The sequence below is a fragment of the Larimichthys crocea genome, chromosome III (assembly GCF_000972845.2).
Source record: "Larimichthys crocea isolate SSNF chromosome III, L_crocea_2.0, whole genome shotgun sequence".
NCBI classification, from domain to species: Eukaryota; Metazoa; Chordata; class Actinopteri; family Sciaenidae; genus Larimichthys; species Larimichthys crocea.
The window spans coordinates 49,089,611-49,102,339 of record NC_040013.1 but is presented as its reverse complement, the minus strand read 5'-3'; the positions used below and the strand labels follow the sequence as shown (position 1 = coordinate 49,102,339).

Below are 12,729 nucleotides of genomic sequence, written 5' to 3'. Positions count from 1 at the left end.
TTTGACACCAATTTCATAAAATTGTCAATATTTTTAACCATTCAAATCTGACTGAGTGGATAATAACACTTTCTTATTTGGTCTGACAAACTCAGAACGCATTTTATACTTAAGTTACACGTTACCTCACCCTCACAGTTCGGGTTCTGGGGCAGACCCTGTCTTCACATTTAAGAGTAAGCTTCCTTTTTCATAGAGCTTATAGTAAGGGCTGGCTCAGCTAAGTCCTGAACCATCCCCTGGTTATGCTGTTATAGGACTAGACTGCCAAGGGACTTCCCATGATGCACTGAGCTCTTCTCTTCTTTGCTCCCTCACTATTTGTACACATTCATGTCCCGTTGTGTGCATGTTACCTATCTTGGCTTCTTCCAGAATACTGTGCTGTCTCATCTAGCATGTTCCCATGGATATTATATTCCATAAATAAAGCCACAAACTGGACATAAGATAAGACTTTAATGATCCCACAGTGCTTCTTCTTACATCGTGGGAGTATAAGTCTGTTGCTGAAGAAGCTGTTTAAGGCCTCCACAGTGTTATGCAGGTGGTGAGAGGAGTTGTTCATGATGGATGCTGGCTTTGCTAACATCCTCCTCTCTTCTACTTCCTTTATGGAGTCTAGGGGACAGTCCAGGACAGATGTCCATGTCCCTTGAATGTTCTCATGTCTAGCTTGTGTCTGTCACACATATTGTTTAAAGCAGTCCTGCTGGGATCCAACCCAGATAATGTGATAACATCACACCAACAACACCAACACTTTCTTCCTAACAGCTTCCTTTTCTTTCCAATAATATCAAAACAATCTTTTAGCTTCAGGACAGTTTGTGTTCTTTACCTTTAGAACAGTCATTGTACCTTCAGAGCAGAACATACTATTGACTCTCAGACCCCTCTGATGGCTGCTTGACGAGAACATAAAGTCACTTAACCAAAACACATTTTCACTTCAATGTTTTTATTTATCGCGCAACATAAAACAATTTTGTGGGATTTTCACCACATACACTATGTATTCACATAATACACCATACAGCTACAAAGAGAGAGAGACTGAACAAAAACACTTTTTTTTTTTACATACTGCATCCTTGACATGAAAATAATGAACCAAGAACAATCCTAAAACTCGAAAAACTAAAAAGGAATGTAGCTGCCAGTTGTGTAGGTTCATTTTTATTTTTTTTGTATGGGCCAGGGTCCAAGTCTCTATCCCAAATTTGGAGAGTGTTCATTAAATAAGGTGTTCAATAGACTTCTAAAAGTGGGCCATACACAGTGTGATGCATATCTATATATGTCTGTGTGTGTGTGTATGTGTGTGAGAAAAAAAAATACAAGTGTTCAGAGAAAGAGTGGAATTGAGTAAAGGAAGTGCATGACTGGGGAGAGGAAGAGGGAGGCAGTACACAATTGCTATTCTTGTATTGTTCAAATATCTTAGCATTCAGTTACCATCAACATGTACAACATACTTAAAAGATAATTTCAATAGCCTTTAGTACTTTGGCTGTACCAAATGTGAAACCCAGATAACAGTCTTCATATAATATGATCCTATCTCTCATCCTAGTTTTAATGAGTTCAAGTACAATATGGAATGAATATTAATAGAGAATGTGATCAACTGTTTGAGTGCCCCCCTGCCCTCAAAAAGAGATGTAAATTTGTAGCGTTGTAACAAAAGACTTTTCATAAAGTCAGCACCAGGGCAGCTTCCCATCCTGTGAAACTGCCTGAATCAAAAGTATAGTTCTCTTGACATTCGAAGAGCTCAGAAAAATATTTGTGGTAATCATTTATCCCTTACATTTTTTTTTTTAACACAGTGAATTTTTAAGGTGTAGCATTATAGCACCAGCTGACCGACCCCCCATCCCGGTACGTGCTTGGGAGGTGGCGCCTCTCATGAGAACCATCTACCAGACTCTTGAGACATTTAGAATTTTACAAAGTTATTAAGATATCATGTACACTGTATTCTCAGCACCCATTGTTGTGTGTATGTGTATGTGTATGTGTATGTGTATGTGTGTGACTGTGTGTGTGTGTAATGTGGGCCATGCATTATGGTTAAAAAGTAAAATCGGCCTGTTGCTGTATCAGTCCCAGCCCCTGCACCTGTTGACCATGATGTGTGTATCATATGATTAACTGTTACAAATTAAACAGGGGTGTCATAAATGCCAGGTGCATATTTACTATTATGAAAACTAGAGTGGATAATAATGATAGATACATCTAAACAAGCAGGGAGCAGTCTCTTACCTGATAGTCTAACACAACTGACAAAGATTGCTGGGCTATGCTAAAACATCGCCCATCGATTCACCTCAGACTGGCTCTGCAACACCCAGTATGTTCCTACAACCCATCGCCCCCCTCCCGCCCCTCTGGATGCGGCCCTGCACGTGATTAAAGGAATAGTTTAACATTTTTTGGAAATCCATCTATTCGCTCTCTTGTTGAGAGTAAGATGAGAAGAAGCTGTTTGGCTTTGATTAGCACAAAGACTGGAAATGGGGGGAAACGGCTAGATTGGCTCTGAGTTAAGGTCAGAGTGCAGTGACTTGCTCTAATCTCGGCTCTAGTCAGAGCCAGGCTATCTGTTTTCCAGTGTATCAAGTCTTTATGCTATGGCTGGTCGAACCTATCTTCTAACACCTGGCAAGAAAGCAAATGAGCCGATTTCCTGTCAAACTATTCCTTTAAACAACAAACAGTACACCAGGTTTATGGCTACCTTTATGGATTTGTCCTTAGCTTACTGACAATAGATCAAAATTGTTGAGTACCACAAAATTATAATTTTGGTATTTTTCCATCTTAAATTGACATCTGATTTGCCATTAATTTGTGATGAGAGTTTCTCTTGGGTTGTTGACACCTGCGGTAAAATGTCATTATATAGGAGCAGACAAGCTTCTCTAGAACTCTAAAATGCATGCTTTTTGTAGGCTATGAGGTTTTGGTCAGAGAACTGCAACTTGGGGGATCCTCCAGTTATTTTGACTGTCGCCAGTGAGTAAGTCAAGTGTAGTTTGTTGTTACATAATTGGGCTAATGAATTTGTTTTTTTCCAAAACTGACAGGTCTCTGTCAGTTACATGCTGACAAGGGGTACAGTACTTACGAAAGCAAAACAGCAGTGTTACTAAGCACACATTTACACACAACACATCGGGACCAAGTGTTGTTGACTGTTGTTGAGGGCTGTCAGAGACTTCAAAATACCCCCTTGTCATTCATGGTTTAGTTACTATCCTCATCAGTTAAATAATCTTACCTAAATATTTTAATATTTACATTTTTATCTCTCTCTTGAGAAAAACAAAACAAAAACCTAAGCTTCAAGTTGTCAATAATCGGCTCTTTCTTTTTGTCATTAAAATCAAGATTAAAAGTGCTTTTATAAATCTTTTCTTCTCTATGTACAATTTGTATTAGCTATATATAAAAAAAAAGATGAAAAAAGCAATAACATCAAAGACAATCATTATCATCATCACCATGTAGTAATAAATAAGAGTAAAAAAAAAAGCAGGTTAAAATGAGTGTGGAGATATAGAGCACACAAAGGGACATATGCATGATTCTCTGCCCTCAGTAGCAAGTTGTGATTGTGACCAGTGTCTCTACAGCGTGAGGTAGAGAGCTGGAGACCTTAGGGAGAGGATAAGAGGGTCTTTCACAGATGACCAGGGCCTCAACCCAAACAACTACCCAGCAACCAGGAGTTAGCCTGTATCGAGTTCTATTAGTCGCTCATTGTCATTTTCAGCAGATGTTGCAAGCAAACCATGTCACTGTTTGAATTCAAGGAATCCACTAGTCACAAGGTTGACGGAGAAAAAATAAAAATGAGTTAAAGAACTCTATTCAAGCTATCAAATAGTCTCTCTCTTTGGCTCTTCTTTCACACACTCATGCACACACACAAACACACACACACAAACACACAAAGTGAGAGATTCAATGATTCAATGCAGTTGCATTTAGCGACAACTCCCAGAAGCTACAGTAATTTTCCAAGGTCTCCCATTGACTCTCAGTACTATTGTTTTCTCTGTGAAAGGGTTACCAAAAATGCATTGAGTGACTGTGCTTTCTCTGCCCTATACAGTGTACTTTGTTTGAGACAAAACCACTTTGCCGCAAGAAACTGCAAAAGCTCCTCAAAAGGAACCAGTTCTTGAGCCCAATGACAGAGCTGCAACCATAGGGCAGCCACTTTGATTGGCTGGCTCTGTGGTGACAAGGTGCCTGCTGAAGGACACGCCTAGCTCTGCTCGAAGATGACAGCACCATGCAGAGGAAGGAGTGGGCCCTTCACAGTAAATCAAGTGTAATAGGAGAGCACCAAGTGTGTGTAGGAGCACCAAAAGCACTGCTGTTCCAACACTGTTTCCTTCTGCTCTAACCCAGCATGGGCTTCCCAAAAGCATCTCCAGACTTCATTCACATTTGTGCCACAATGGGACAAAAATCAGCTCTGCCTTGTGCTGCTTTGGTGAGGCCCATCCACAGTCAGTAAACAAGGGGTGAGATACCCCTCTACTGGCCGTGGATGGTTAAAGCAACTAAGGCAAGGCTCTACTGGCTTCTGAATGGATCTCAAGTGCTTGTAGGTTTGTTTGTACACACCACTTTGAAAAGGCAGCCACTGCTGCCCTCTAGAGTTTACAGTGGGAAGTGCTCACCCCAACTTAAACGTTATAGGAAGATTAAGTGTGTCACCTGTTCCATCTTAATGTGTTAATTGCAGATCTGGGTCAGATGACATTAGCAAGTAGTTTCACTTAGTTTAGCTTATGTGGATTACCAGATATGTTCTCTGGATAGGTAAACATGACAAGCAGAGGAAAGCATTTGTTAGATAATCCTTTACACCTTTCTTTGCATGACACATTTTCTACACCTTTGCCTTGAAACAATAAATCCCAAAATTCTGCTACTCCACCTTTGTCGAAACAAGAATATTTACTTGCTAATGCCACTTGAGCCAGATTTGAGATAGAGCACCTAAGTACAGCATCAAGTGCCATGAAGAGTAGCAGAATGAGAATCAATCAGAGCTGGAAGTTGAGCACCAGTCGAAAGCTGAAGGGGTGCAGGAGAGGAGGAGCGCATCATCTAACAAGAGAAGCAACAATGTTTTTTTCCCCAATGAGCTTTAAAAGTCAAATTACAATTATTTTGAACATGGAAACCTGCTATCATGGTGACTGGTTTTGTTTACAACTTTACTTTACTAAAACTAGGAAATATAGGTCCAGGTTGAGAATAATTGTAATTATTCTCCTGAATGCCTAAACTGGCTTTACATATTTTAAAGATAAATATCTGTATATCATCAATATAGAGATAGATATCTAAGACAAACCTCCTGGAAAGGCCTTTTTCCTATACATACATATGATTACTGTAGTATTAGTTTGTTGTCTTGCCAAGCTGACGATGGCTCCTCCTCAAAGTACAGCTGGAAGATTGACAAAGAAGATCAAACAGAAAATAGGGTACACGTTTTCCAAACATGGAAAAAGCAATTGTCTGAGTCTGATGGACTCAGACTGATTGATTTAAAAAAATATATAACCAAAAACAATCACATCATTAATAATAACATTAATGAAAACAGCAATAATAAAAAACAAACAAGTCTTCATTATAATAATACCTGTAATAACAACATTGACAGTAACAATAGCAATCATAATAATATTGATAATAATAGCAATAATTAGAATCATTAAAATTCTATAAACAAGAAAAAGCAATGGAGTTCCTCTCCAGGGAACAGAGAGGAAGAGCACCACAGGCAGTGTGTCTGAAGCCCAAACCACTGCCTGACATGAGGTAAAAAACAATAAAAATGTCCCCTCCACCAAGTGGACACGGAGGGGGCAGGATGGAGAGATGCCAGACTGCGGGACGGCTGAGAGACATTCATCCTGCTCATCGCTCTCTCCAGCCCTCCACTGCACCACTCTGTAGCTATCAGTCTTCTTGTGTCTGTCTAACCTCAGACAAAGTGGCTGTAGGGCCCAGTGAGGCGGGTGAAGGCATAGGGAGACACAGTAACCGTAGAGGTGGTGTGGAACGTGGGGGCTAACCGTGTCACTGGCCCCTCCCTCTTGTCTTTACACTGTCCAGGTCCTGGACTGGCACCTGCCACCGTAGCCCCCCATTTGCGTTTCTTTCCGAGGGCCTTGATGTCTTCCTGGGAGAGGCCAAGGAGAGCCGCTTCCTGCTGTCGCTGCAGTGCTCGCTCTGCCAGCAGCTTCATTTTGGCCTCCCACAGAGCCAGGCCGTGCATGGGCTGGTTGAGGTTCTTGTGCTGGTAGAAGACCAGGGAAATGCGGGTGGGGTGGGACCGATCAGGCTTTTTGAGCGGAGTGGTAGCATGTAGTTCCCGGCGAGCACATTCAATCAGGATGGAGCCGTGCGCTGGTGCTACCGCAACACCACCAATGTTGGGATCCAGGAAGTTGTGCTCACTGTCAGACCACACCTCATCATCATACTCTTCACGGCCCTTGGTGCTTTCAATGTCACTCTCAGCTCGGCTAGGGTTCCAGCAGGCTTGATCTGACTGCTGCAAAGCATCAGGGAAGAGGCGACCCTCAGGGGCAGGGGACGGGGTACCTGCCATTGAACCTCCACACGACTTCCAGGCCTTCTCTTGGAGCCCAAGGGGAGTGGAACACCGGCTTTCTCCAGTATTGGACCAGATCTTATCAGGGTAGGCTCCTGCAGGATTGCTGTGCTTCAAACCAGGGCTATATGCCATAGGCCCCATGGCCCAAGCATTTGGCTGGGGACTAGGAGCAGGGCTGGCCCAGTGCCTCGGGGTGCCTGGGGCTGGGGTGCCTTGCTGTGGCGTAACTGAGCCTGAGTGAGAGCTACCAGGCTGTGGTGTACCTGGGCGAGGGGTGCTTGGGCGTGGTGGGACGAGGTGTGTGGAGCTTCGATGTATGTTACCTGGGAGCACTGTGCCTAGGTGAGGGGACGGAGAGGGAGAGGGGGGTACCTGGAGTGACGGTGATGGAGCAGGGGAAGCCAGAGCATTTGAGCTGGGGTAAGATGTCCACTGTTGTGGGAAAGGGGAGGGTTGTCGCTGCTGGGGATGCTGGTGAAACTGCTGCTTGTCTGGAGTCAACAACGAGGCTTCAGGACTTTGTTTAGGGTTCAGATGGCCATCCCAGTTGTTGGGAACGATACTTCCATTAAGCTTGTGCCCTGGCCAGGCCATAGGCTGGGGGGTGGTGCTAGGTGTGTTGGCACCAGCCTGGCTTGACATTGTGCCTTCATAGACTGGCACATCCATAGGCTCTGCTTTGATGACTGGGGTGCCTCTGTTGGAGGATTCAGAGGAGACAGAGGAAGGACGGGACTGGTTGTAGTCTGCAGGCTGGGTGTAGCTGCTGTGGTTTGGTTGGTTGGCTTGCTCTGGGTAGCTAGGGTAAGACTGGGCCAGTCTGGCATGAAGGCTCTGAGTATCAGGCTTCTTGTCTACCTGGTCAGCCTTGCTGCCTGCTTTGGGCAAAGAGCCATTCCGACCCTCATAGGTCCTCAGCTTAGGAGGGAAAAGTGCATTGGGCGGGTAGTTGTAGTAGCCATAGTGCATTGCGGGAAGATTGTGATGGTAACCATTTACTGGGTCTGGTGCAGAGGGTTGGCCAGTTGGGGGAAGGCCTCCCCTTGCATAGTAGGCAGGGTGTGGATATATGTTGTTGAATGGGTCTGCTGCCTGCACAGGGTATCCATCTCTTGATCCATTGAAGTGCTCCTTCTTGATGTTGGGCTTCATCTCTTGTTTTATAATTGCTGAATGAAACAAAGGAAAGATACATTACAAAAATTCAAAATGAAATCTATTTTAATAAAGGTCTGCAGAATACATAAACATCTTCTGCGGACCTTTTTATTTGCCGAGTTTTGTCACACTGTTTTGTCAGAGGTTAGAGTTAGGATACATGCATTTTAGGCTGCCAGATAAGGCTACTGGCAATTTAAAATACAAGGCCTTACAGCCTGGATATCTTTTTAACACAATCAAAGTACCTCACAAGTAACATGAAAACAAACACAACACAATAACTAACCTTTATTGCCTTGGAGTTGAGGGGAACCAGTGATGCAGACCTCAGCCTTGACCACAGCTTTCTCTGGCGTCTCCCCTGCCTGCTGCAGGAGTTTATTTTTCTTCTTCTCTGAGGAGGCCTTCTTGGCCTCCAGTCTACGTTGCCGGCAGGACTTTGCAGGCTCAGGTAATTTGCGCACCTCACGGCGGAAGGCCTGAAGCACCTGGATGGCCCCCGTCTGCATCTTGAGGCGCTGGGCCTCCTCACTGCCAAACTCATCAGTTAGGGAGACTTTGTAAAGTGGCAACACATGGAGCTGCTCATCCTCAGGGATCTCCTGCACCTTACGGTTGTCCTCCTTAGTTAAAGTACACACCTAAAAGATAGAGCAACCAAGAATAAGATAAAATGTAAACTGTGCGAAGCTACAAAACAACACTTTCTAGTTAGTACAAAGAGTTTAAATTGGTTCTGAAAGTCTCAATTTATACTGATGTCTCTATATAACCTACATGAACAAACAAGACCTTCAGGGAGAAGACTGGTTTTCTATATAGTTAATCTTATCCTAATTCCCCACAAAATCAGATGAAACCATTTATGGCATGCAGACGGAAGGACTTATGTTTACAGTGACTAGTACGTTAGTCACTCAACAGATGGAGAACTGAGTTAGCCCTACTCTTAGACTGTAACATGTCTATGCTTACAGTAGTACATGGAGGCATAGATCACAGTGTTACTATTGTATTACAACTGGCCTTTGGTCTCTTATTAGAAAGACATAAGATCAGAATAACTTTAACTTCAGCTTCTCCAATAAAATGATGATGATTGACCAACTAGATCTGTTAGTTGTAGGTTTACATGTAACCTATGCAGATGTATGAATGCTGTTAAAAGAACGTTTACTTTGTTTCACCATCGTCATATTACAGTTTGTATTATACCATATTATGTATTAGTATTTTTTAAATATATAAGATGAATATATCACACACAGCTGTGTTTAAAAAGAAAAAGCAGATTTAAAAATGAGTCACGTCTTTCTTTCATTTGCTATCAAAACAAATGCATCCACTTGCCAGATCAAAATCTTTTCGTCAGAAGGTGGTGAAAACACTACCATGTGTATCTACAGGCGACGCTAGAATCAACATAAAATTAAATTCCTTGAAGTAACTTTACTCAAAGAACAATATATCCTATATTCCACACAAATTTAGGAGCATGGTGAGTGGTCTTACCACTGTGCAACCATTGTAAAGGTTGTGCTGATCCTTATGAGCATGGGCACAGAAATCCATGCAAGCAGTGACTCCAGAGAATGGACGGCCTTCCTTCAAGCCAAGCCTGCATTCTGGAGCTTTCGACTCCGTCTGGCACTGAGGAAGAGGACAGAGATAATTTTATTTCTTTACAGGCATCCAAGATAGGTACACACAGAGCAGTTAATTTTTTTGCCTTTCTCAAAGGCAGCACTTTGCAGGTGTAAGATGTTATACTGTAAAAATAACTTGCTGGGTTAAGTCAGTCCCTACCATCTTCTATGTTATTTAATCTTCGTGCTAAGAAGGAATTTATAAGACAAGATAGACTTAATTGATCCCACAATGGGGAAATTCACTTTTTATTACTTTATTACTTTTATTATGTCACATGTTACTGTATGTGTATAAGATGACAGGTGTAATAGATGGCTGCATGTGGATGTTATTGTGTCAAGAGGTGTGTAACAAATGTATGGTGATGTATGATGGGTATTTGTCTGCAACAACAACAAACCTGGTTACTATAGGCCTGTGGGGCCAATTTCTTGTACAAAGGAGCCACCTCAGTTGCCAGATGCTGGAATCTATCCCTGAGTTTTCCCTCCTGACAAGAAAAGACATGAATCACAGGAAAGAACAAAACACAGATCCACAGAGCTCAAATGGTTCCAAAAGTGACTTATTCATTATTAGTACTGTTATATTCATGTTTAATTCAATAAAACAAGTGGCTTTTATGTGATAAGTACCTCTTCAGGGTGATCTCCTTGTAGTCTGAACTTGCGTGGCATTTTGCTGCGGGCGTACTTACAGCCATTAAAGTACATACTCCAGGAGCAGCCAAAGGAGAAGGAAGCACCACAAGTTTCAGGGTCTTTGCCTTGACACGCACAGGTACGACTGCAGGGGGAGACAGTGAGAAGTCTCTCAGCTTAATGTAGAAATGATGTGTAACCCGTGCATGCTTAACTACATTTTAATTGGGCTGAGGGGGATGTGGCAGTGTAGCAGAGAAATGTGGGCAATATTTCATTTGGAGCATCTTAGAGCATATTTGTTTCATGAAACAAATATTTGATTTTATCTTACATTACAGACAGATAAAACATACATAACATAAATGTGCACATCAACACGTACACATCAACACGTACACATCTGGTGGCAAAGATGCATCACTTTTTCTCTGTGTATATGCACATTATTGTCTTGAATTTAGCTTTATGTCTCTGGGGTACTTTTCAACTCACATATACCCACATGAGCACAGATTAGGCCATGGACCCCCAGCAGATAAGGCTGTGTCCATGAAACCAACATGGACATAAATGTGCAGTGAAGGCTCAGAAGTGCAATATAATGCTGACATACCAACAACCTGTCTGCTCTCACATGAAAACTAGTGTCAAGGTGTACCCATGAGCTACTCACTCGTCATTGAGGCCACAGCGTCGGCTGGTGGGGTTGCCAAATTTGGTGAGGCTGTCGCTGAGCTCACGGTACAGCATGTCAGCCATGGCTCTCGGGACACCTTCCCAGGCCAAAATGAGGATGATGATGACAGCGTTCTCACAGTGGTGGCCAGCACGGTGACGCACGAGACATAGCAGCTTCTCTTTCTCGCTGCCACGACGAATCACCTGACAGGAAATAGAGCTTTTAATTATTTTAGCTTTTACCCATTGAGGGGATATTAGGTTTAATATCCTTGTGCTTTACAAGGAACACAATTCATGCTCAAGTTCCGTTTCTCTGATTTTAATAGAAAATTACATCCTCATAAATAAAATGTTGGTTGAACCATAAAATGTGGAAAAACCTACACTATTGTCTTATCTGTCTACATATGTGCCTACAAAGCAGTCACCTTTAAATGTCCAGCACACACAAATGCACGGTGAGAAACAGTTGACGGTTACGCTGCATAATGGAAGGATATCTGATACCTGAAACCTGACCTGCTGTGCTGACTGGATACCAATCTGCTTCTGATGCTATAGATTAAATGAATTTACCCAGAGATTCAATTCACATTCCACATACTATATTTTCTATGCAGAATAAAGTCATTTTTAAACTATAAAAATATACTAACAGATAAAGAACATAAAAATCCAGCATTTTGCTTCATATAACCTTGTACATCTGTCTTTTGGTATGTGCAAGCCTTCTCTCTTTCACTTTTATTATCTCTACACTCGCCTGCTCTCTCTCTGTCTCCAGTACACACACACACACACACACACACACACACACACACACACTCTCCCTCAGTAGGATGTTTGTTTTGAATCCATAAAGTCATTAGCAGGATGTGTGAGGGTTGACATGGGAGAGGAGGCTGGACAGTGAGACCTCCTGCCGGATTGGTGACAAACTTGACTAGGTCTTTCCCCAGGACCCCACATTACGCACACACGCACTGCATAAATGTGTTGTTGACTGGCTGTCACTGTCATTTGGGGCAGATGACACCTCTTTTTTTTCTCTCTTACTTTAAACACAATTGATGATCAGGTGATGTGATTCTACTTACCCATTTAGCAATAGGACATCCTCGTGAGCTTTTTCCCTCTCTGCCTGTGTACACCACCTTCTCAATTCGGACGGCTTCCCCTTTCTCTCCATACCTGCACAAATGGAGAAACAAATATTTGTTTTAAGTTCATCCATTTCAGCAGTTGGTGTTTGGAGCCAGAATGGTTTCTCCTTAGATCCTGTGTCTGGATTCTAAGGGCCACCAAGATGACCTCAAACTAGCACCAACAAAGACCGACTGGTCAGAAGCTCATAACTGACTCCCAGTATGGAAGAAGTCTGCTCTGCATGTGAAACAATAAGACAAGCAAAACTGACCCACATACTGTTTAAACTATCTTATGCCCAACATAAAAAACAGAGGAAGTGTGAAATTACTAATTTACTAAGATGAAGAAGAATCTGACCGCTAAGATTAAACATACAGTTGACCAAATTGTTACTTATAAATGCACACTGCAAAAAGTATGCGCAAAACTTGGTCACTCAAAGACAACAGCACTTTAGCAGCTGCTGACTGGTGGCTTGATGTATCTGAACTGTAATCCTGTTGTTCTTTTTGTCATGATTAACCTCATCAAGAGTGTTTCTTATTTTTTCTGAATCTGTGGTATTTTCTCTGTGTCCACAGCAGTCTGTGGGAGTAGTAGTATATATCAAATATGACAAAGACAGGCCAACCTCAGCTGCAGTGGCTGGTGAGGAGTGTTCACAAGCCTCTGCTGAGATTCACACAAGCCCGGCAGAGTAAACCAGAACCCACTAGCCTTGACGCAACGCCAACAAAAGGGACTGCTCTTGGAAGCATTTCTGTGCATGTTTGAGCTTATTTT

The 12,729-nt window shown here is 42.5% G+C and overlaps 1 protein-coding gene across 9 annotated transcripts in view; it reads right to left on the bottom strand.

The window, feature by feature from the left end:
• Nucleotides 1-944: 944 nt before the first annotated feature.
• Nucleotides 945-12,729, bottom strand: part of tet3 (tet methylcytosine dioxygenase 3) — a 41,504-nt gene continuing 29,719 nt past the window's right edge. For all 9 annotated transcript variants that reach the window (XM_027273275.1, XM_027273278.1, XM_027273284.1 and 6 more), the window contains 7 exons: nucleotides 11,895-11,988; nucleotides 10,790-10,998; nucleotides 10,108-10,258; nucleotides 9,873-9,962; nucleotides 9,335-9,472; nucleotides 8,109-8,463; nucleotides 945-7,830 (listed from right to left, as the gene is read on the bottom strand). In XM_027273275.1, the coding sequence (XP_027129076.1) occupies nucleotides 6,026-7,830; nucleotides 8,109-8,463; nucleotides 9,335-9,472; nucleotides 9,873-9,962; nucleotides 10,108-10,258; nucleotides 10,790-10,998; nucleotides 11,895-11,988 (2,842 nt within the window). In that variant the 3' untranslated portion in view covers nucleotides 945-6,025. The remainder of the gene's footprint in view (nucleotides 7,831-8,108; nucleotides 8,464-9,334; nucleotides 9,473-9,872; nucleotides 9,963-10,107; nucleotides 10,259-10,789; nucleotides 10,999-11,894; nucleotides 11,989-12,729) is intronic.